The 25,283-nt window shown below is 42.4% G+C and overlaps 1 protein-coding gene across 1 annotated transcript in view; it reads right to left on the bottom strand.

Annotated features, from left to right (window-relative positions):
- Positions 1-4,166: 4,166 nt before the first annotated feature.
- Positions 4,167-25,283, bottom strand: part of MTMR7 (myotubularin related protein 7) — a 96,159-nt gene continuing 75,042 nt past the window's right edge. Inside the window, exons 8-14 of the mRNA XM_043454451.1 lie at positions 15,695-15,804; positions 13,849-13,974; positions 12,301-12,350; positions 10,076-10,276; positions 8,476-8,616; positions 6,170-6,296; positions 4,167-5,210 (exon numbers count right to left, since the gene is read on the bottom strand). Of these exons, the coding sequence (XP_043310386.1) occupies positions 4,848-5,210; positions 6,170-6,296; positions 8,476-8,616; positions 10,076-10,276; positions 12,301-12,350; positions 13,849-13,974; positions 15,695-15,804 (1,118 nt within the window). The 3' untranslated portion in view covers positions 4,167-4,847. The remainder of the gene's footprint in view (positions 5,211-6,169; positions 6,297-8,475; positions 8,617-10,075; positions 10,277-12,300; positions 12,351-13,848; positions 13,975-15,694; positions 15,805-25,283) is intronic.

The following is a 25,283-nucleotide window of genomic DNA, read 5'->3' as shown; positions in this document are numbered from 1 at the left end:
CAATGTTTAATACTTAGTCTGTGTTTAAAGAAGGGCAAGTACTCACATGGACTATAAAGATATAATTTGAGTAAAGAAATTAACTTTTTTAACCTGTCTTCTGGTACTATGCTAAGAGCATGCCATTTAATCTTCAAAATGACCTGACAAGGAAGTTATGATTATTATCCAGGACATATAGTACATAACTGAGGTAAGTGTTTCAGATTTGTTGCAGTCTTCTGGGTGTTGAGAAACCTTTCCTTATTGCACTGGCCACATAAGCTTCAGTTTTCCCAGCAGTCACCACAGTGGAGGACATGATTATCCCAGTCTTTTGGAAGCAATCAGGGAGCTTTCTTAGGAACCAGTCAGAACCCAGAACAAGAGCCCAGCAGACCACAACCATTAATTCATTTGATTTATTAATTTTATTAAGCCCTCTAAGAGTGAGGCACTGTGGAAATACTATCCAGTGACGACTCAAACATGGCCTAGGTATTTATGTACTTGTCCACCTTCCTCTCCACCAAAAAAAGTCATTTTCATACATAGTAAATCTCTTCTACATAATTGCATAAGTAATTCATCTCAATATCTTATTTTTTTAAACTTGAACTATCCCAGTTTCATTCTATGCCAGTTAACATACCTTGGCTGCTGCTTCTAAAATTAGGTAACCTCCTTACAACCTAGTCATTAAAAAGAGGACTCTGATCATCATTATCTGCTTTTAATAGATCAGATATTAAGTCATAGACATCCTCCAGGATGAAAATTAGTCTACATTTGAATATGTATGAATTTTGGTTTTGTTATTACAATAAAAACAAGTGACTTTTCTATAGTACTAGTATTATTTTTTTCTTAAAATTAGCCATATTGGAGAAGTAATGCCAGAAGGAGAAAAAGTGCCTGTCAAAGCCGAGATAGTGATTTTCCTCTAACACATAATAGAGGACTAGATGGAAATCAGAATAGCAGAGAAAAACTTAGGAGTTATTAGATTATGCAGAGTTAGGGGTTTGTCATAGGTAGGACTTTAAAGACTGATATCTCAAATAGTTTTCTAAACAAATGTGATACATGCCAGACATAATGTTTCAAAGTTGAAAGATTTTCTAGGAATAATCTATACTAGGAAATTTATATTGGAATAGAGATTGTCTGACAGGTAAGTCTGATCATAATTCATATATGTTTAAATTGAAGGACAGCTCAGATTTATTTTTAGGGAAAGCAAGTAAACTAATCTTGTGCTTTTAAATAGAAACCTCATGCCAGGGTTTTCCTTCTTTTTATGTTCCTTTACTCTAAAAAAGTTCCTTTGTTGATTGTAGAGTCATGATCAAAATGCTTACCTATTTCATATCATTAAATTTTCCTGAAAATCACTAAATAATAAATCACTTGAGCTCTAAATATTACCAGTGGGGAAGTAATCTGTCTTGAGTCAGTTTTACATTGGTTTAAACCAACTGCTCTAAAGAAAACACTTTCTGATTGATGTTTGATTTAAAATGAGAATTTACTGTTAGAGATTTTAGTCTAGTCGGATTGGCCATGCTTTTTTAAGGCTCCATGCCACACAATAACGACTTGATAAGCAATAAACAGAAACTTTAAATTTCAGTGTTAGGTTAACTTCTAGTAAGTAGTCTAAATGAACATATGCTGAAATTATAATGTTTTGTAAAATGGTGGAGGCTGGAAAAAAGTTGGTGTCTGATATGAAAGATATCACATTAAAGAACTAAATTTTAACATAACAAATATTTATATTATTTGCTTTTCAAATAAATGCATAGTTCTGTTTGGTATAGTTACTATGTCATTTTTTAAAAATTTGTTATTTATTTTTGTAGATGTATACTGCCAGATGGAAGAAATTAAATTCTCATCCTTAATACTAGGCAAAGAAGTTTCTAAGAGTTGATACTCAACTGCAAGAGTGGTATGGAGTTATAAAAATATAAAAGCCATTACAACTATACCCTAAGAATCATTAATAAGGTATTATCTAATGCAGAAAGTTGTTGCTCTTGACCACCTTTCTTCAATTCCCCAGCCACCCACTGCCCAAACCCTCATGCTGGGTTAACCACAAATCTGATCTTTTTCTGTACCTTTGGTGGTTTGGGGTTTTTTTTTTTTTAAGAGTACACATATAAGTGAAATCATATAGTATTTGTTTTCCTCTGATTTATTTCTAGCATAATTCCCTCAAGGTCCATTCATATTGTTGCAAAGGCAGCATTTTCTCTTTTTGCGTCTGGATGCTATTCCGTGGTGTGTGTGCTGCTTTATTCATTCATCTGTTGGTGGACAGCTGTTTCCATGTCTTGGCTATTTTAAAACAATGCTGCTGTGAACATGAAGGGGTACAGGTATCTTTTCAAGTTAATGTTTTCCTTTTCTTTGTATGTATTCCCAGAAGTGGGTCTGTATGCTGGATCATACAGTAGTTCTATTTTTAATTTCTTGAGGGTCCACCGTACTGTTTTCCATAGTGACTTTACCTGTTTATGATCCCATCAGCAGTACACAAGCGTTCTCTTTAATTCACATTATCACCAACATTTCGTATCATTTATCTTTTTGATGTTGGCCATCCTGCCAGACATGAGGTTTGGTTTCGATTTGCATTTCCCTAAAGATAGTGATTTTTAGCATCTTTTCATGTACCTGTTGACCTTTTCATATATCTTTGAAGAAATGTCTAAGTCTTTTGCCCACTTTTAATGGTATCATTTATCTTTAATCCAATTTAAAAATATATCATCCAGAGTGAGATATTAGTATACATTTGGTTCATATTTCCTGTTTCCTTATGATTCTCTTTGGATCATCTATCCATTGTCTATAGAGTGGAGTGTTAAAGTCCCCATTATTTCTCCTTTTAGCTCTGCTGGATTTTGCTTTGTGTATCTAGGTGGCCTCTTTTTGGGTGAGGCATCTGAGCCCTGAAGCGGAGTGGAGGGTCACAGGCTGAGACAGCTGGGTAGGACAGCTGGCTTGGTTCCCACCCACTCAGGTGAGGCTGTGGGATGGATTCTGCGGTGGATTCTGTGGACTGGATGCTGTACTCAGCATTAAGTGGGGCAGCAGGGTGGGATGCAGGGCCTGCACAGCTCATTGTTTGGGGACCTGAGTCAGGCAGGAGTGTCCGCGGAAGGTGCTGGCGACCAGTTTCACTCTGCAGACAGGTTTGGCCGTGGGCTGTGCTCTCTGTTCAGCTGCCGCTGTCAGCGGGGCTGTCGGATGGGTTGTGCGGCTTCCCACGTGTTCTGGGAGAGCTCGCTGGTCAGGGGCAGAGGCTGATGGCTGTTTGCAGCACCAAGTGCAGCTACAGATTGGTTTCCCTGCCCAAGCACAGCAGGAGCAGCAGCTTGAAAATCACTAATGCTATGTCTGTGGTCTCACATTGACCCACGCCCCAAGTTCCCTGGCCAGTTAGAGCCGTTGGCTTTGCTGTCAGGACAATCAGCTCTGCCCACCCAGTTCTCCACTCAAGATCTGCTGCGGTGCGCAGCTTCTGGGTGTTCTCGCCAGGTTTTCCTGTCTGATGGGGCTGGGGGCCATGCTTCCCAGTGAGTGGGGCTCTGGCTCCCACCTGGGAAGGACCGCGAAGGCCCATTTCAGGCACCTCCCAAATTCTCCTCAATGGGAGGATTCTCCTCCCTGGTCAGGAGGGGTCAGAAGCCACAATCTGCAGCAGGAAAGGCCGAGGCTTAGCTCTTGTGCCTGGGTGGGGACAGACCAGATTCCAGAGTCAGCAAAGCTCCCTCGTGGGAGCTCAGTGAGTGAGGCAGTGCTGTTCCCTCGAAGACTCCCTGCTCAGACTCCACCGCCGACGCGACCCTGCAGATGAACAGAGCCGATGGTTGAGACTACTGCATGGGCTCCACAGGTACAGTGTTGACTTAACCCTGTTAACACAGCTTATGAAGTGACAGGTGACAAAACATATTCCCCTAGTTAAGTAGACTTGACAGCAGTGTTGTCTAGCTCTTCGGTGAGCTGCTTCCTTCACTGAAGTGGTACCCCGTACCTTTATACAGTTACACTTCTGGGATCAGGCTTGGCGCTGACCCCCTTGTCTTGGTAATGTAGTCTCCGGAACCAGTAATAAAAGGTTGTTTTTAAGAAGCTAATGTGATCCAAAATCATGTTTAAGAACTAGAGCATAAATGTTGTTTCTACTTTATTGGGTATTAGACTGGTATTAGAGAAAAGTGCGTGGTAAGTTTTAGCATTTTTTAAATAGAAATATGAAATTCCAGGTAAAGGCAACAAAACTATTTCAACAGTTCAAAATACATTATCTCTAAGGAAAAGTTAAAAGTGATCATTAAATCTGAACACTAAGCTTAAGCAGAATTACAAAGCTTGTCTGTTACAGAAATGTATCTATTAACCAAAATCCTGATAACAGAGTCAAGAAGGAAGGAAGTGTCAAATATTTGAGGAAACAAAATACTCATCTGGAAATGAAACGAAAGATTGAAGATGATAGGTGTGAAGGAACGTGGTCAGGGCACTTTGAGCAGCTGCAGGCAAGGAAGATGTGAACTGATAACCTCGGGTGATGGCAGAGGTCATTGCTCTGTAGTGAATAAAACCTCCATAGTCTAGAATGGGGAACAATTTTCCTTATATTTGCTTGATAAAAGAAATGGCTGTTTCCTGTTCATCAACACCTAAAGGAACTAAAAGTTGGACTTTTTTCCTTTTCGTCGCTACATTTTATAATTCTCGACAACCCGTACCATTTCTTGGGCTGTTTTTATTTGAGATTGCACGGTTCCCTTATTTTTGGAAAGTGTTCCTGTGTGTCCTTTACTTGGGAACTCCGTGGCGGGGGAGCCTCAGGCGGTGAGAAACACGGCTTCGTCGGAATCCCGGTCCTTGCCACTGTCCTCGCTCGGCACACACTCCCCACCACTAGGGGAGCGGCAGTTCAGATCCTCCACCCCCGACTCTTGGTCACTGTTGGCGGACAGGTCTGGGTCTGAACTTTTCAGATTGTCTTGGGTGAGGATCAGAGCAGAATCCTCATCGCCCTGGGAAGGGCTCCTGGATGGGAAGGACTTCACATTGCCGCTGTAATCCTGAGGCGTGTTGGCTGTGCTGTTGTCCGAGGTAGAAAACCCTGAGTGTTTGCTGGGCTCACTCTGCTTACTCCTCACCTTAGTGCGACTTAACTGCACTTTCTGAATTTTTTCCAGCCTCTAGAAAAGAAACCAAAGTTTCAGGGAACAGTCATAAATAATGTACCCTTTTTGGTATATGCCTGCCTTTTAGTGTTCATTATCTCCTGGCTGGGTAAAATGTTAAGAAAATGGGATTTAGATGGACTTGGTTTCAAAGCTAGACTTTAAGACTCTGCACAAAATAATTAGATTCTGTGAGGCTGGCTCTCTTCCTAATGTAAGGATGGCACTCTGTAAGGATGGCAGAAAACGCAGCCTAGGTAAAGCACCTGGCAAAGAGTAGTCATCCTTCTTTCTGTACCTGTATGGTTTTACGTAATGATTTTCCTCCTGTGAACCGAAAGTACATTTTTTTAAAAATCAGGAATGAAGTTTTTATTATCTAATTTCTAAAATTAAGATAGAAATAGATCACTCTCGTAAAGTATACAGTTCAGTTGTTTTTTGTTGTTTTTTTTTTTAAGTATATTCCCAAGGCTAGGCAACCATTCACCACTATCTCGTTTCCTAATATCTTCATCATCCCCAAAGCAAACTATGGAAGTGAGCCAAACCAGATATCTGAAATGCATCAAGGGTGTAGGTCTGGGCTTTGACGATCTGACTGCTCACCTGGTAGGATTGTGTTTCAGGTTACCTTCTGGCTAAAAATATGAAAGAACTTTCCAGGTAGCACAGTGGAAAAGAATCCACCCGCCAATATAGGAGACACAAAAAGATGCAGGTTCGACCCCTAGGTCAGGAAGATCCCTTGGAGGAAATGCCAGCCTGCTCCAGTATTCTTGCCTGGGAAATCCCACGGACAGAGGAGCCTGGCAGACTACATACAGTCCATGGGGTCACAAAGAGTTGGATGCAACTGAGCACAAAAATATGAAATGGCTGTGTTGCTGCATTTCACACATCCTGAGTCATGAGAGGCTTTTCCCAGAGCAGCAATAGTCAGCAAATAAGGTGAGCAAGAGCAAGTGTCTTACTTCTTCCAGGGCCTCGAGTTCTTCCTCCAGCTGCTGAGTCTCCTCCTTCACAGCCATGAGGTAATCTGTGACTGATTGTCTAGGCTGCAGTCCCTTCTCAAAGCGATTATACATTCCATTCCAAAACCTGCAGAGGACAGCAGAGCTTCATGAAACCATGTCACAGTCTGTACAATCACATTCTTGAGTCTTCCAAGGTATCTTTCAAACCATAGTCCTAGTAATAACCAAATGCGAAGTACAGGGTCAAAAAAGCCACTCACTAAGGTAATAATTTCATGTTAATGTTTTCATTTTCTTGAATCAATCAACTTCTTTTGGGGAGAGTAAATTCATGAAGAATCTACTTGAATAGATGGGACTGAATTAAAAGGCACAAAATATATTTTTCTAAAATAGATTGTAGTAGTACATTTACCATTTTCTTTCTTTTTTTGGCTTAAGAAGTTGACTTAGTTAGGAAGTCAACTTGGAAAATTAGTGTTTATATCACCATTAGAATCTTTCAGCCACAAAGGAATCTTTTAAATTTGTGGTTTTTTAAATGACAGCCACTAAGATAACTTATATTTGCAACAAATCCTCCCTTTTTTATACTATACAGTAAAGCATACTGGAATGCAAATAAAAATACAGATCTACCTTGTTTTATTGCACTTTGCAGAGACTGCATTTTTACAGCGTGAAGGTCTATACCAAGTCTATCAGCACAGTTTTTCTAACAGCATTTGCTCACTTTGTGTCTCTGTGTCACATTTTGTTAATTCTCAGAATATTTCAAGATTTTTCATTTTTTATGGTTATCAGTGATCTTTGATGTTACTACTAGTACTACTCACTGAAGGCTAGCATTAGGTTAGTATTTTCTTTAAACAATGTATTTTTAAATTAAGGTATCTAACATTGTTAGATTGTTTTTTAGACATAGTACTATTACACACCTAACTGACTACAGTATAGTGTGAATAGAACTTTTGTATGCACTAAGAAACTGAAAAATTGTGACTCAATTTATTGCAATGTTCACTATCACAGTGGCCAGGAACCAAACCCACATTATTTCAGAAGTATGCCTGTAAATAGTATCATAAGGATACCTATAGATTTACTGAGTAAAGTACTTTGAGAGCAGGGACTTGGTGTCATTCATTGATTTATCCACAGTGCCTAGAACAGTGCTTGAGCCTCAGTAATGTATGTGTTGAGTGGCTGCTGCTGCTAAGTCACTTCAGTCGTGTCCGACTCTGTGTGACCCCATAGACGGCAGCCCACCAGGATCCTCTGTCTCTGGGATTCTCCAGGCAAGAACACTGGAGTGGGTTGCCATTTCCTTCTCCAGTGCATGCATGCATGCTAAGTCGATTCAGTCATGCCCGACTCTGTGCGACCCTATGGACAGCAGCCCACTAGGCTCCTCTGTCCATGGGATACTCTAAGCAAGAATACTGGAGCGGGTTGCCATTTCCTTCTCCGTTGAGTGGCTAGAGCTAACAAATTAGTTGCAATACAGTTGACTGCAGGCTCTGTATCTCAACAGCTCTCAAAACTGCTAGTTCACACAAATCATGAGGCATTTTTTCAGTGTGATGGAATTAATATTATTCTATAGAATTCTGGGGAAATAACTGGGTTGAAGTCATTATTGGGTTGGCCAAAAAGTTCGTTTGGGTTTATTCATACAGAACGAACCTCTTGGCCAACCCAGTAAGAATGAAAGCTCTAGAGACAGGAAGCCACTAACCAGTGTACTGAGGTAGGGAGGGAGAAGGAATGTGGTTTCTTGGTGATGTCTGTGTAATTTTGTCTTTTTCCTGACCTCTGAGTCGCCCTTCTGTATTATACAAGCCCAGAGGAAAAAACCCAAGGATAAAAGAGAGCCTACAGACCTAGTAGCACCTGTTGGGTACCACCAGGCTCTCCCATCCCAGTATAGACAATCTTGAATTTATTTCCACAGGGCAGTAGTTCCATTTGATTCAGCAGCAAAAGAGGTAAGCTGTGTTATGACCACTAACTAAACCTGTGACTCCACATTTAACTTCTCAGGCATTTGATTTATTCAGTCCTTCTTCCCTCTCTCCTCCTTTCACTTCTAAATAAAAGTGAAACTTACATTGTTAGCGTATCATTACTACAAAACATCAACTTCTAAAGAGAATACCATGTTTAGAGGGGAAAGAGAGGGACAGGAGACAGGCAAAAATGCCTTGGAGCTTAGTGTTACATACCCTTCAGCCCCCATGTGGTAAACAGTGCCAGAATCTAAAGCACAACCCTACCCAGTGAGGTCCCAGGGGTTTACATACTTGTACATAAAGTTGCACGGCGCTGTGGGGAGATGAAGGACACCCCAGGTCTGACTGTGATCAGCTCTAAACAGAGGATTCAAGTAGTCGGCCCGATTTTTCCACAGGTGAGCCCATAAAGAGTATGTTCTTTCTTGAATTCTATTATAAAGAAAATAAGCCTGAAAATGCCTTACTTTGGTTCTTAGAAATAATAGACATGTTAAAGCTGGAAAGGAATCAAAACTTGTTATATCAGGGTTCCCTGTTCTCTAGCAGGGAAACGAACAGTCTTTTGTGTTTTCATGGTGCAGCAAAAGAGCACTTGTAGGAGTCTCAACTCCCCTTCTCTCTGGGGATATCTTGGCCTTAAGATGTCCAATCCCTCTGAGTATAAAATAAAACCACGTGCATTTTGTTGAAATTTTCCCCCAAATAGTCACTGGATTGTTATTGTTTGCTGGGTGCTACTTAAATGCTTCACATGTTTTCTCTCATTTAATCGTCACTGTATTCCTATGACATTTGTCCCTTTTGCTAATCTATGACAACGAATCACAAAATACCTAAGAAAACAGGTGAGCTTACAGGATGTACCATTTATCAGGAATTGTATCTACTAGAAAAAGTCATGTTCTTTCCACTCAGGATAAAACTGGAGTCAGTTTTATTTGAACTGATCATTTGCAAAATTAAATCTGATATTTATATATACCACATTAATTTTATAAGAATTTCAAAAATGTTCTTTCATTTGCAGTTTTTAAGTCACTTTACTGTTAAGCTTTTGACTTTTTCAAAAGTCCACATTTCATCTATTTTTTCCCCTCTCAATTAAAGCAGTATAGTAGTCCACCCTTATCCATGGGGTATTTGTTCCAAGACTCCAAGTAGTTGCCAGAAATTATGGATAGTAGTGAACCCTGTATACACCGTGTTTTCCTATACATACATGGCTATCATAAAGTTTCATTTATAAATTAAGCATAATAAGAAAATATGTGAATTGCTAGCATTGCTACTGTTGAACTTTATTATTAAGTAAAACAAGGGTTACTGAAACACAAGCATTGTGATAACTGAGACAGCTACTAAGTAACAGGTGATCCCGGGCAAGATGGAGTGGGAGAGTACAAGATTTTATCATGCTACTCAGAAAGGCCCACAATCTAAAACTTATGAATCATTTTTTTTCTGGAATCTTCCATCTAATCTTGGACCACAGTTGGCTTCATATAACTGAAATTGTGGAAAGTGGAACCATGGATAAGGAGGGACTACTATATTTGCAACTATTATGAGAGTATATCCACCAAAGCTGTGTAACTTTTTCCTTTTCAATGCAAAATTCACTTTCCCTGACTCCCAAGAAGCTTCCTTTCCATATCAGTGCGTGAGATTTACCTATCTACCTGTGGACATTAGGCAGGAATTAGGCAAAATGGACTTGTGCCTGTCTTTGTCAGCTGATAGCTTTAAACCTCTAAAGTGATGTCAGGAAAAAAATCATTACTCTGTCAGTGAAGATGTGTAACTAAAACAGTCTTCAAAATTGTGAACGGCCATCTGAAACTCTCAGTCACAAAATCTTTAGATAAAAATTAAACACCAAAACACTTACTTGAGTTCTTGTCTCTCTTTCTGGCTATTACATAGGAAGTTCCCAAACTGGCAGGAATAGATGTGATGTTGAATGTGAATCAAAAACCTCTCGTTGAACTCAAAGGCACAGGGAAACTGTTCCATTAACTGCCAGACGCACTCAAGGAACTGGTCAATAACTGGAGAGATTTCTCTGGGATCACCATCTAGGTTGCCGTATCTGTAAAACAAAGTATTAGAGATTTTACAGCAAGGTTCCCCCCCACCCTTAATTAGAAAGCTATAAGAGCAAAAACAATCATAAAAGCAACCCTAATTCCTAAACAGATCTTATCTTTAAACTGGAATGCAAAAGAAGTGGGAAAACATAACTTTTTTAAATTGTAATGCCAAGAAAAACTTTATATTAAAAAGTCTGGACAGAGAAGGGACATATTTATGTTATAATTACAAAAGAAAAATGTTAGTGCTGGAGATAAAATTCCAGGAGTCTTTACAGGGAAAAGCAGCAATCTTTCATTCTGATTTTAAAAGAACATCCAAAACTTGTTCCACTTTATTTTAATTAGTGACCCATGGGAGAGTGGAAAGAAATGCCTAAGCCACTTTAGAGTTTCTCACTTCTGCATGGTTTTATAAGGAAGAAAAATAGCTTTAAAAAACTGTGATTCTCCAAGTTTCAAGGGGTATTTCCATTTTTAAAGCACTGTTAAAGCTTGTCAATTATTTATTTCCATGTGACCTCAGATTCCCTCATACCTTTATATCTCCCCTTCTGTTGTTTTCACAAGTACATCAAAATCTGCTTCCTTATGTTTGTGTTTATTTTTAAACAGCTGCCCAGTCCTTCTACACTGTTAACGTGAATTTTAGAAAGAATCCAGAAGGGTGATTTGGGTGCCATCAAATCAGAATAACAATATAGAACCTCATCTTTCAAGCGATGGATAGTCAACTTGAGGAATAAAAATGAGCAAGGACTGGTTTAGTAGTTTTTCCAAGGGTGGAAACTTTAGAAACTGTCTGGAAACCTTCAAAGGGTTCAGTTCTACTCACCTTTGTTACTTTATAAAGGGGCTGCCCAATAGGTTCTTTCCTCGTAAAACACACACTTAAGCCACTTCTATGTTCTTCCTGCCCCAGATCCTCTCTCTCAGAGGTCTTAGGTGCCTAGCAGACAGTAGAACCCCCCCAAACTGAAAATAACAATGTGATCTTAAGGCATCATTGTGCTTTCCTGGAAAAATATAGAAATAGAAATCCAGGAAACCACCACAATAAATGCTAAACTAATGCTAAATGCAAAAACTACAAAAATAAATATGAGCAGCTCCATAAATTTAGAATTTTAAGAAAACATTCAACCAATCAAAAGTGTGTATCAAAGCCTCTAAATTATTATCAGCATGCTGCCTAAAATATAAATTTTAGCCCCAAAGATGAGGCCATACCAGCTACAACCTGTATTAATAACATTTAGGGATTAAAGACAGCACAGCACCCATCAGGCATTACTGTCCACACTAACCAAAGAAGGCCAGTAGCTTCTGTTTACTGAAAGCCCTCAGATGGCTAGTAGGCTAGTCCCATACAGGGTTTTAAAAGCCTTGCCATAACCCCAGGGAATATGGAAAGGCTCCCCTTTTTACAGATGGGAGACCAACACTCAGAGAACACTGATGCCTTCATCCACAGAGTAAATGCCACAGCCTGGATTTGAGGCTTGACCTGTTGGACTCAAAAGCCCAGGCTGCTGGCCTACCTCAGCTCCCCAGAGACACCTGGTACAGACCCACCTGTGACCCACGCCGTAGGATGAGCCTAATTTAACTACCAGTGTAGAAGATCAAAGACACTATTCTACAGGCATTTCTCAGTGTGTAGCTTACAGGGAATATTTGCACTTCGAAAAATGGAATAATCTAGTAAATCAAATACATGTGGAAGGAAGAGAGAGCCCATCCATTCTCGGTCAATGAATGAACCAACTTCTCTTGTCTAGTCTGGAAAAATTTAACATCAGTTAGTTCTGCTCAGTAAATACCAAGAGTTCTCAAGTTAGAACTTCTTTATCTGTGATACAACATGTATAACAAAAATTTAACTTTCTGAATAAGATACCCAAGGCAGTTTTGAAAACAGGCTGTTATTCCCCACTCAATTGAGAAATTCAGAAACAATTTTTTTTTATTCTCAACCTTAAATTCACAATTTAAAGTCACAAGATTTTAAAACACTTCTTACCTGTGAGTAAACTTATGACCAAAGGAAATCCAGTCCTTTTCAATTAATACCTATATAAGAAAACATAAATATCATGGAGAGAAGCAAATGAGGGAAAGTAAGAGACCAGACCAATAATTCTGAAGGATTCAAAAGTTCTTGGAGCATAATTCACAAGGTAACCTGCAAATGAATGAACACTATCTACCCATATACAGGTGCACATCGGAGGGCAAAGCTGAAGGTCATCTGTAGGAGAAATAAGCAGGAGTAGATGTGGGAAGATGCACTGACATCACCCAGAGTGCTCTTGATGAGCACTGTTCATATTGCTTCATGTACCATCTCATTCATGGGGGTGAGGGGGAGGAGGTGTTACTGTCATTTTACAGAGGGAAAACAAGGAGGTTACTCATCCAAGATCACACTGTTAGAAAGTGGTCAATGCCACCTGGTAACCTCGCTCCAGAAACCATCACAACCCATCAAGTCCAACTCTCAGTCAATACTCCATGCTGCCTATCAGTATATCAAATACCAACCTCTCTACAAGAGACTAAGGAATGTTTTCCAGTGATCTTTAATATACTTTAGAAGAATTCTAGAATGAGGAGGGTTTGAAGTATATTGAAAGTTACAGCCCTGCTGTGGAGTCAGAGATGTAACACAAGTTTATACTCAAATTGCCTGGAATTTAAAAAAGAATAATATAGGATAATACCATCAATGTCACCAATGCTGTAAAACAGTCAGAGCTCTTTTCTTAAAAAAAAAAGATTGGTTGAAGTTTTGCCTTGACAACCTATAAATTTAATGGGAAGGAACCAAAAAGAGCCAGTGGTGAAGGATGGGGTAAAGGAGACCAACCCCTCAGCAATGAAGAGCCAAAAATAAATAAAATTTTAAATGTCAGTCAAAAATTTAAAAAAAAAAAAAAAAGAGGCAGGAACCAGATAAGCTCCCAGCCACTAATAAGTCCTTGAGATCATTCTAAGAAAATGGGCCCAGCTTAGCCAAAGCTTCACCCTTCCAGACACCTACACAAATATCACAGATACCTTGCAATTGAAGCAACACATCAAGTTCTGATGCACACCTAAAAGGTGCTAGATCTAGGAGAGTATGTACTCAAAATTTCAGGAAAGAACCCCAAAACACTGAAATTTTCAATATTCTCATCCATAGTTGTGAAGGATTATTTGAAATGCAAAAGCAGTAAGTGAAAACACTTTCCTATAGTGTTTTTTTCCTCCAGATATTTTTTCTGAAAACTGTTTTCTGCCTTATAGTCCTGTGTTACCTCAACCTTGAAAATATATATCAAACTTGAAACATATATAATATAAATGATGTAAGAAACTATTTTACAAACTGCTGAATGTATATATTTGCCCATTGATTTGAATTGGCTCCCAAATCACAGAAATTCATCTTATTCCAAGCTTATTTCACCTTTTCCCCTTTAATTAATCCTGCTGACCTACTAACAGAAAAATAACATTGATGAGGAGGGAAGAAGAGTTGCTAATCGTTGCCAGAAGTCCATCCTGCCCGGGCGGCCGCACTCACCATGAAGCCCTTCAGAGTCCGGTAGTGAGGGTCCAGGAGGAGGCTGGCCACCGAGCACACCTGAGCGGTCCTGTCCCAGCCATCGGAACAGTGGACAAGCACGCTGGCCCCTTCCTCTGAAACTGCCTGAGAAACAGCATCGGCAAAGAGTCACAAAGGAGGGCAATCAACAGGAAAAATCATCAGCATTAGGTTTAGATTTGTACTCACAGAATCAAGAAAAGATTTCCAGGCAAAAAAGAAAAACCAATACCCAAACCTGTTCCTGCATTTATTGAGTATGCACATACCCATCTGGTTAAGGCAGAGCCAAGGAGCAGTTTGGGCTGGTCACCAAAGCATTACTTCCCTTCCCTTATATCCGGAAGCCAGGAGCCCAGCTTCTGAACATCATACAAGCAGGCTTCCTATACGAATGTCTCCTAGCCTACCTTCTGCCCCTCGGGGCCCCGCCCGGCTTCCACCTCAAGCCTTTCCAATTGAAATTCTGGAGCTTCTGCTGGCCACAATCATTCTCAAAAAGGAAAGTTGTAAACGGAAACTGTGAAGTTAGAGATAATAAGAGCCAAGTAAAAATGCCTGGCACTGAATAAATATTTGTTAAATAATGAATTATCTAATAAAGGGAAGCATACCATGTCATCAGAAAAGATATGCTTGTCTTCAGGTATAAATCTGAGGGGGATTTATTAAAAAAAAAAAAAACAAAACACTAAACAAAATAGACAATGCCTTCAAAAATAGCTTGTATGAAAGTTACAGCAAAATCTTCCTCTGGCAGAACGGAATCTACCTGCCAGATTCAGGAACATGACGTTTGCTTATGCCATTGCTGAAAAAGGGGGAGCTGTTTGCTAAGATGGGAGCCTTGAGCCTGGGTCAGTCTGGTGACACCTCTGGATGTACTCTTTCAGAGAAAATTCTTTCCTCCATCGCACAGCAGAAACTAACAGAACATTGTAAAGCAATTATATTCCAGTTTTTAAAAACATTAATCTGTTAATTTATTGTTAATAATCTCTATTCTTAACCTTAGAAGAATCTTTTAGGAAATATTATTTCTATGGTGGAGAACATTTATAGTGAAAACTCAATAATTCCTCCCAGTTTACGTCAGTTTCTTTTTTCTCCGTTAAATGCAAAGTAAATTTTATGCTGTTATTTTAAATTAATATAGTCCCAATTTTAGAAAAATATTTATGTTTATCTTATCTATATACAGAAAGATGTCTACAATAATGTTCGTCCATATTAAGGTTTTTCCCTAGATGGTAGGCTTCCGGATAACTTTTTTTTTGGTGGGGGGGATAACTTAAACTTTCATTTTTGTAGTTTTCCTTAGTGTCTGAATTATTTATAATGTTTGATTCATTCATTTTCCAATACTGATTTTTCTTTTTACAGAATGTAAAAGGAGAAGTAATTAATTTTAATGTGAATGGTTATTTCCCTTTTTCTTTTCTCTACTTCCTAATTTCTGAAAGCAAATTGACTATTGTTCTTGCTCAAATGAAGATCATAAGGAAATTAAACATCATTAGTAATATAAAATAAATTCTTTCCTCCATCCAGAACCAAGCATAATTGAAGACTACTTTCAGATTACTCTGAAAGTATTTTACCAGTTGATTGCCTTGATGATACACTATCAACTGAACATCATCTTATCTTTCATAAAATCCCATCTTCAAAGGGCAGATTTCACGGAGGTCTGCAAAGCCAGCTCCCTGAATCAGGTATCGTCCAGCTTAGGACGGGGAGTTCATGGGAAGGAACCAGACCTCTATCCGGTATCACAATGCACTGGCTGCTCTGCGCGTAGTCTGTGTTCTCTCCAATCGCGTACCTTTGCGATGAAGACTCCTGCATCCATGATGGCCTTAATGTGCCTCAACCAGCCAGAGTTCTCCAGTCCCCACAGAAAATCACTCATGGAGGGAGATTTAAGTTCACACACTGCAAGATAAACTGTGTTATAGAAGCAAAATACAGGCAGTCTTTCAATGTACATGTGATCATATTTGCAGGTAGTTTGTTATGATTCCTTCATTGTACCATTTTCTGGAGGAGTCAAGATAAATGCCCAAGCTTGCTAAATGTCATTCTACTGAACCAGTTCCAAGTAAGCCTTCTCTGTCTTCTTTGTTCACAGGGGACATTGCATCTGTTTAGAAGTATTATATTTGTAAAGTTTAAACTCTACTATTCATAAAAATCATTGAATGTTGCCATAGTAAAAGTAAGAGATTTATTCTTCCAGCCAACATATTTAAAGTGGACCACCAAGGAGCACGTGAGTACGAGTGCTCTGGAGGAAAAGACTCAAATAGTGAACTCCAGCACCTTCCCAGCTACAAGTCCATCACCAAGAACTGTCCTAAAAGTCCTAAATGGCAATTATCAAACTCCTGCTAGCAACCCTCCCTCAAAGGGAGTAAAGGACATGAACTTAAGTATGAGACTTCTGAACACCTCTAGAGCATCAAGTTAGGGGTTTTACCTTTGGTTGAAAATGAAGATAATCCAGGATTCCAAAGATACCTATGTTTTACAAAACTAAGGCAGGTATGTAAACACTCTAATATCATCATAGGCAGTTTCATCTCAAGAGCTGCTCTTTTAGTTAACATGAAGCATGAAAAAACTTTAGGGCTCGGTGTTCTGACTACAACATAAATATGACATTCCAAAGCTATAAAGCTCTTTTGAGGAATCCTATAAGTTAATCAAGGAAAATTAAATAATGGGCATTAAGTTTGTTTATTTCCTTAGGCTTTGGTTTCTTCATGTTTAAAATAGGGACAGTGACTAAATTATATCCAAGTGCCCTTCCAGCTCTACACTCCCAGATTGAAATTTGTTGTCTTTAAAAGTATTGTGCATTTGCAATACATATTAACTGTTAACAACCATTTATCAGATGCCCTTCCCTCAAATATGCCAGATAACAGAAGGTTCACTCGTAAGAACCACACACAAAAAGCACAAGTATAACAGTTAAATTGAGTCACAGATGGCAGCAATGATGAAATAACACCAAGATTCCCAGCAAAAAAAAAAAAACCCTTCATAAGAAAACAGTATTATGAATATCTTCAGCCAAGATTCCAAACTCTTCCTTCCAAAAGCCTGCCCTGAGCTAGACACCAAGCAGGAGAAATGGGCTTCCCTATGGTTCAAGGCACTGTCCCTTTGTCTGACACCATGGTGCTGCCCCATCTCCACCAGCAGCGATTCAGGTTGTTCAAGTAAGATTAACCTGATTTGCAGTTTTCAAAAGTTTTTGCACACATGCCTCTTCAATGATTTTTAAGACTGTGTACTCTCATGCACCAGGAGCCTCCCAGGTGGGGCTAGTGATAAAGAATTCACCCTCTGATGGAGGAGATGTTAGAGGCACGGGTTCGATCCCTGGGTCAGAAGATCCCCTGGAGGAGGGCATGACAACCCACCCCAGTATGCCCGCATGGAGACTCTCATGGACAGAGGAGCCTGGCAGGCTACAGTCCATAGGGTCGCAAAGAGTTGGATAAGACTGAAGCGACTTAGGCACCTTCTCAGGCACCGTGGAATAATGCACCATAATAAGCCTGAAGGTGTTGGCCTTTTGCAAGGTGGCAAAGGGGCAGTCGGTTAGGGGAGATGGGAAAGGACGGCTGGCTCACACCTGTGCCGAGGAGCATCTCTAAGACAGGAGCACGTGCAGAAGTTGGTGCCATAAAGCCACCGCACCCTTGGGAAAACCTTCCCCGTGACCTTGGGGGACTATGTACGCAGCCTGAAGACAGACACCGAAACTGCTGCAACTGAAAAATGCGTGCGGCCCTGGTGAGAAATCGAGTCAGGAGGGCAGGGAGCGATCTGACCTCGGGGCTGAGGATGGGGCCGGCGGCAGTACCGCGCGCGCCCTCCGCGTGGCGCACAGACATCCCCACACCCTCTGCGGGGCAGCCCCTCCCGCGGGCGCCTGCCGTTTGGTCCTTCTGTCCAGCCCTGGCCGTGACCCAGAGTGTCCAACTTCATCCTAAAATACACACATTCCACCAAGTATTCTCAGGACCCACTGAGGCCTTTAAATCTTCCACAGATAACGCTGACTGGCAAACGTTCATTTGTTTCACTGAACCAGCTCGACTTTCGGGGTGTTAGGAAAGCGCTCAGGGCTAGCTGGCATCCGCCTTCATTTCAAAAAGTCCAGGGAGCGGGAGGGATGTCCTGGTGTCCAAACTCTGAAGCTCAGTCCAAGAACAAATGATCCCTTGCGCCTTCTCTTCCCACCAGGTGTGGAAATGACAGCAAGTTTAAAAATAAACATACCGGGCTTTCCAGCTAAGGGAGCGGCCTGTGCCAACAGGCAAGAGGGGATCGGCCAGCTCAGAGAACAAGGCCCTAAAAGACGCCCCGGGAGAGGATGCCCAGGCCGCCCTCCTCACGAGCTGCTGCTTCCCTCCACACTGAGGACGGCTCCCTGTTTAACACGCCTGCTTTTAGTTACATCTAAACTGGGGGTGTTCAGTAAAACAGCCACCCCAGCTTTCATGCAGTATTTTTTTTTTTTTTCACTGAGAGCGTGCTGGCCCTCAGACGCTGAGGGGTGCTTGTTGAGAGCAATCAGCCTGCAGGTGATTAATACACAAGGTCAGATGGGGGTACACTCGAGACTCCAACAGTTAGCGCCTGAATTTTCACATGTAAAACTGGTGGGTTTGTTTGGATAAACTCAGGATAGGCAGAAATACTGACCTGTTCACCCTTGTTGCCAAACCCAAACCAATAATGACAAACCATTTTGCTGAACAAAGTTCATTTCAGCTGACCTCAGAGGCAGGCATCGGCCACAGATCACAGCGAACTGTGACTTACTAACAGGGAGTTTAATGTCCAGGTTGAGTGAAATCGGTCTTATACAGAACAGGTTAACTATACATACCCCATAAGCATAAAAACAACATTTAAAAAGAAAAGATAGATTATTATGGCACCTGAGGAAATAGCAAATTTATTGGGGATAAAATTAACCTCTGGTGATCTTCCTTTTCTATTTCCTACATGAAGCTCATTTCTTCCTCCAGAGTGGCTGGGTGGGGACCAGCCCTGTGGAATGGTCTTTCTTGTCTCTAAGATCTAGAATTGAAAAGTAAATGGGCTGCCTCAATTCGGGACTCAGCTGCAGGTGGGGCTTAAGGAATGACAAAGACTAAATAGGAAATGTAAGGCAGATGGAAACAGAGAAGTCTAGTTTGGAAGAAGGAAGGGCCCTGAGAGCAGGGAAGCTGGGTGGGTATAAGATATTAGTGACAGATGCTGGAGAGATGGCCACGAATCACGTAAGATTAAGATGTTGGCAGCAAATAACAGAAGTGGTGAAAACAGCAGCATGTGTAGCTGGGGACATAACGAGTGGAGAATCTTTCCATAAAGCTGCCAGGACCAACACACTCACTGAGTCTGAAACCACATTGTCACTGGCAGGCAGAGACTGAATTGCCTAATCTCAATTGCAGCCTTATGGAAAAACTGCTCGCCTACTCCCTAATATGAATCATGTCTATCTTTAGTTTTATGGGAGACACTTTCTTCTACAAGTGTTCCTTTCGTAAATGTTTTAGTTATCAAAAAAAAAAAAAAAAAAACTAGCTGTCAAGATGAACAAAACAGAAATGATAATTCAGAGGGTGAAAATGTTTAATCTGAATCGTCCTGGGGAACATCAAGGTAAAGCATAATTAGGATTAAAAATAGTCATTCACTCATTAAGTCTGTTTTCTCTTGTCCTTTCCTTTGCTAAAGTCACCCAGAGGCAAAGTCTTTGGCTTTGAAATCCAATTAAAACATCCCACCATATGATTCACCCAAGGATAACCCTCAGGGAGACCACCTGTAAGCAAGCATTATCTTCTCATCCCACCGTGACTTTTGCCCTACATCAAAAATCACTTTGTATTACTAAATGAAGCATTTTTCTGTGCAATACCCAGCATAAAGAAAATTCTCAGTAACTGTCTGATGTACAGATGAGTGTCTGAGAGAACTGTAGCTCCTAGTGATGAAGTGTTTACCATAAACAGGTACTGCCCCCCATACAGGGTATGTTCACTCCCAGTTTTCAGACTGGCAAGTGTGGCTTAAAGAGGTTTACTAAGTCCTCCCTGGTCACTCAGCCGGGGAATCCCTGAGCAGGAATCCTGGTCTCAATGCACACCCCACCAGAGGGTCGTGGTCTTTCCTCCCTGCCTCGGTGCTTGTGGTCTCGCTGTCTACACCAGGCACCGCCATCCAGCGCTCTCACGGCCACATCATACATCCTCTTACAACACAGAGAGCAAGGGTCACACTCTTCATGGATTTCTTTCTCCCAAATAACCATGCGTTGGTAACCAGTGGAGCCTGACAGAGCCCGGCTGCTCTAACAGAACACTTACTACAAACCTCACTGGGCAAGCTCGAGGGACAATGACCACGTTTTTCAGCCACGTCTTACTGGCTGCTTCTCATCTAATCAGTTGGTAATTTCAGGAAATTAATACTGGGGGAAAGTCAGAAGATAGAGAACTGAAAAAAAAGATCAACCATTATAGTTTTTTATTAGCTCGTATATGGTAGAACTTCATAGCATAAATTTGTAGGCAATAATACAGAAAATACTTAAAAATGAAAAATTTGAATAAACTCTACCATGTCTTCCAGGATGAATTAGCCATCATCTCATAAAGTAAGGAGGTGAGGGGGAAAAGTATCAGATGAAAAGGACAGCAGGGCTGAGAGCTGCAACGTTAATCCCGAGCAGAGAGGACTATTTCATGGGACCTTGGAGCCAGGTGTGTTCGGGGGCTGCTCCCTTCTAGATTTCAGAGCCCCTGAGGCCCCCTGGCAGGGCCACCAGAGCAGGGGTCATGAGCCCACAGTGCCCACTGCAGCGGCGCCCCTGGGACGCACTCCAAGTTCCCTGCTTTCAATCGTCCCTTCATTCCCAACAAAGGCTCTGAATAATCAGGCTTCACAGAGAAGCACAGATCAGATGTCTCTGCGGCCAGCTGATTTCACCACAAAATTTTCTCCGTCGTCACTGCCCCCAATTCCAGGGCAAACGACAAAAGCAGTTACCACTTGGGGCCTGCTATAAAGATCCCCATTGTTCCCACTGACTCTTACAAACAGCCCTTCACTACAGTAGTGTCCCAACTGCTGACTGGGCATCGGGCCTTTGTTCCCGAGCTCTGGCCCGGCTCCCTTCTGACCGCCGTCAGGCTGAGGCTTGTATCTCTGTCAAACAACTTGCTGAGAGAACACCCACCCGGCCCGGCCTGTGGTTTATTAAATTATGTTTGATGAACTTGTGCTGAGTGGACACAGACCATACCACAAGGGCCTGCGCTTCTCTGCCTCTGAAATTCTGCTTACTTCACATCTCTTGAATAAAGGAATTAAGAAAAGCCACCCGCAGGGAAGCAGTGCATGCTTGCTAAGTCTCTTCAGTCATGTCCCACTCTTTGCAACCTCATGGACTATATAGCCCACCAGGCTCTTCTGTCCATGGTGGGGATTCTCCAGGCAAGAATACTGCGAGTGGGTTGCCATTTCCTTCTCCAATTTAAATATGTAAATAAATTTAACTTTTCAATTTTGAATTTTAAAACTATAAGTCAAAATGGTCTTTCGAGGTTTTAACTTACATTTCTTTACTTCCAGGAAGAATTAGCCATCATGTCATAAAGTAAGGAGGTGAGGGGGGGAAAGTATCAGATGAAAAGGACAGCGGGGCTGAGACCTGCAACGTTAACTCTGGGCAGAGAGAAATATTTAGTGAGAACCTTGGGGCCAGGTGTGTTCTGTGAAAAAGCATTTTCCATATATAATGGAATATTACTCAGCCATTAAGAAGAATGAAATCATGCCATTTTCAGGAATACAGATGGATCCGCAGAGTGTCATACTGAGTGAAGAAAGGAAAGGCTCTGTGAAAAGCACTTCAGACTTAACTCAGTTACAGCCGCTACGTAACTGAGAGGGTTTTTTCACTGGGAGGTGGGAATGCCACAAAACAGTTTGGTGTAAGAACTTAGAAACCAGCGTTAACGTTCAAGGGCTTCCCTGGGGACTCAGTGGTCGAGAATCTGCCAGCCAGTGCAGGGGACACAGGTTCAATCCCTGATCTGGGAGGTTCCCACATGCTGTGCAGCGACTAAGCCCATGCACCTCCACTAAGGACCCTGAGCTCCAGAGCCCAGGAACCGTGACCGCTGAAGCCGGCACGTCCTAGGGCCCGCGCTCCACGGCAAGAGGAGCCACCGCGGTGAAACTGGACGGCAGCCTCCGCTCTCTGAAACTAGAGAAGCGCCCTCACAGCAGCAAAGACCCAGTGCAGCCAAATAAATAGAACATCCGATCGATGAGCTCTGTAAAAGGACCCACACCGGACGTGAACTTGGTCCTGGAGTTCAGTTTCTGATGAAATCTCCTGCCACTCTTGCTCACAGACAGGGATTATACAGGGGCAGAATGCAAAACAATGTTTCACTTTTGTTATTCAGAATCTGTTCTGGTAATATCAATAACCCTGAGAAGAAGATAATAATCATCAAGGAAATGCATTCTTCCCCTTCCTACCAAGTGACCAGCAGCACGAACCTCCCAGTCTCTCTGATGCCACGACAACTACTGGAAGGAGAAAAAGCCTCAAAAGGTGGGTCTGATTGCATCACTTCATCAGCTGAAGCCTCCAAGAGTGGTTTATAATTTACTTGGCGAAAACAGATAGCTGGACATTGGTCAAGTCCCCTGAAAGGCATCCAGAGAGCTGTCCTCACTTACGCGGCCGCCGCAGAGCCGGGAAAGTGGTGCAGAAGAACCATGGTCCCCAGAGGAACACAGGCCACCTTCCCTCTGCAACTCCATCAGTTTGCTGGGCCTCGAGAAACAGCAAGTCAGACCACAGGTCTGAGGGCAGGAGACACGTTCCTCGTAAGAAACCAAGTAAATGCTCCTTTTAAAACAAAAGCCAGACTGCCATGTGACAAGCACTCTCGGAGTCACCTTACGCATGTAAGAAAATGCGTGCGTGCTAAGTCGTTTCAGTCATGTCTGACTCTGCAACCCCGCAACTGTTCATGTCTCCTGCATTGGCAGGCGGGTTCTTTACCTCTAGCACCACCTGGGAAGCCCTGAAGAAGATACATTTTTTTCTTTTGAGAATACACAGCAGAAAATATATATTCTCAAAAGCCAGCTTATGAAATTACTAAAAAGCATACGTGTTTAAAGATTCTGATCATGAACACTCTTCATACTAAAATCAGACTACTCTATCAATAATAGTACCAAGCTGGTCCAATTTGCCAACTTCTAAAAAAGCACAGCTTATAAGCAGGGACAGGCATACCACCCACAAAAATCTCCAGAAGTTGATGAAGCGCGAAGCCCAGAGCATGCTCCCGTCACCTGCGGCTATTTAGTCGCTAAGTCATGTCTGACTCTTTGTGACTCCATGGACGGTAGCCCACCAGGCTCCTCTGTCCATGGGACTTCCCAGGCAAGAATACTAGAGTGGGCTGCCATGCCCTCCTCCAGGGGATCTTCCTGATCCAGGGATCAAACCCACATCTCCTGCACTGCAGGCAGTTCTTGACCATCTAAAACCCCCCGGGAAGCCCTCCTGTCACCTAAGACAACAAAGTTCACGTGGAGGAGAGATGGAGATAGCTCTGGGGCCATGATTATTCTACAGATGCAAAGTGAAGGTGACTCGGTTGTGACCAGCTCTTTGTGACCCCATGGACTATACAGTCCATGGAATTCCCTAGACCAGAATACTGGAGTGGGTAGCCATTCCCTTCTCCAGGGGAATCTTCCCAACCCAGGGATTGAACCCAGGTCCCCTGCATTGCATGCGGATTCATTACCAGCTGAGCCAGCAGGGAAGCCCTGGTTTTTCACTAATGCAAAAAGAGGGTTTTTTCGTAACCATTCAAAGGTTCCATTTTAAACTATTTGCAACCAGGGGCATCAAACTGTGGACTCACAGAACCATCAGGGCTAGATGGGTCCACAGAAATTATTAGTCCAATAGTTTCATTTTACAGCAGGTAACAAAGCCTCAGAGAACGTACATGATGCATTTAAAGCTTCATAATGACCGAGATGACCCCAGGATCCCAGGAAGGACAATGGAAATCAGGCTTGTCTGTGACACTCAAGTTCTTCCAGCCTCACCACTAGGTTCTCACTACATCCTGCTCTCATTAAGCAGGGAAATTAAGCAGAGAACTGAGAGCACATGGGTATTCTGAGAAAAAGGTAATTCAGCATTTCCTTTGTCCCTTTTCACTCCAGGCCCCATATTTCCCTTCAGAGAGGACCGCCCACCCCTTTCCCTCCCAAGCATCATGCTCCTCAGGGCATCACCCCCTAGACGTGGGAGCAGCATAGCATTTACAGCCCCTTCTGGTCCCCAGGCGGGCTCCTCAGGTGGCTCAGTGGTGAGGAACCCGCCTGCAGTGCAGGAGGCACAGGAGACGCGGGCTTGATCCCTGGGTCGGGAAGACCCCCTGGAAGAGGGCATGGCAACCCACTCCAGTATTCTTGCCTGGAGAATCCCATGGACAGAGGTGCCTGGTGGGCTACAGAGTTGCAAAGAGTCGGACACATACAAAGCAACTAAACACTCACACACACTGGTGCCCAGGCACAAAGCTGTGGGTTCTGCACCCTCCTCTTTCTCTTCAGTTCCCCCAAGAGCTAGAAGTGGTGGACACGGCGACAGACTCCCCCTTGGGCCTTGACGCTCACAAGGGCATAAGCAGTCAATGCAGTCGGTCTTGCTTGGAATACATGATTACTGGCGATGAGCTCCTGGCTGGTGCAGCCGCAGGAATAACTGCTCTGCATCGCAGCCCCCAGCCCTGTGACTTCCCCTCCCCCTGAGTCTGGAAGCCCAGACACGCGTGCACGTGTCTCCTGGTGCTCGCTGCTGGGGGCGGGGGCAGGTGGAGGGGCTCCGCTGCAGCGGCTGCTGCTGATGGAAAGGACGACCACCACCCTCAACGTCCTTCTAATGGCTGCTCAAGCACTGGGATTCAGTTTATGAAACTCACGTCCATACACGAACAGTTGACAACTGCTTTCAAGGCAGGATTGCTTTATCTCCACATGGTCTTGAATGTGGGCCAAACTAGTACAAGGGAGACAGAAAATATATCCCTGGGCACGCTTCTCTCTGGTGTACCACGGGAGAGAGGCTGACAGCTAATGGCCACGTGACAAAACCACTCCACCACGACACCAACAATAAGAGGATGGCTGTTACATGTGTAAAGAGTCCCTGAATTTTTAAACTCTTCCCAACTGATCCCACCCCGGCGAATGTCATGGTAAAGAACAAATTTCACATCAACAGACTCTCTTATTCCACTTTGGCATCAAAACATTTAACTGCATTT

This window comes from Cervus canadensis, chromosome 31 (assembly GCF_019320065.1).
Source record: "Cervus canadensis isolate Bull #8, Minnesota chromosome 31, ASM1932006v1, whole genome shotgun sequence".
In the NCBI taxonomy this organism is placed as follows: domain Eukaryota; kingdom Metazoa; phylum Chordata; class Mammalia; order Artiodactyla; family Cervidae; genus Cervus; species Cervus canadensis.
The sequence above is the reverse complement of the archived record's forward strand: the minus strand, read 5'-3'. Positions and strand labels throughout refer to the sequence as shown.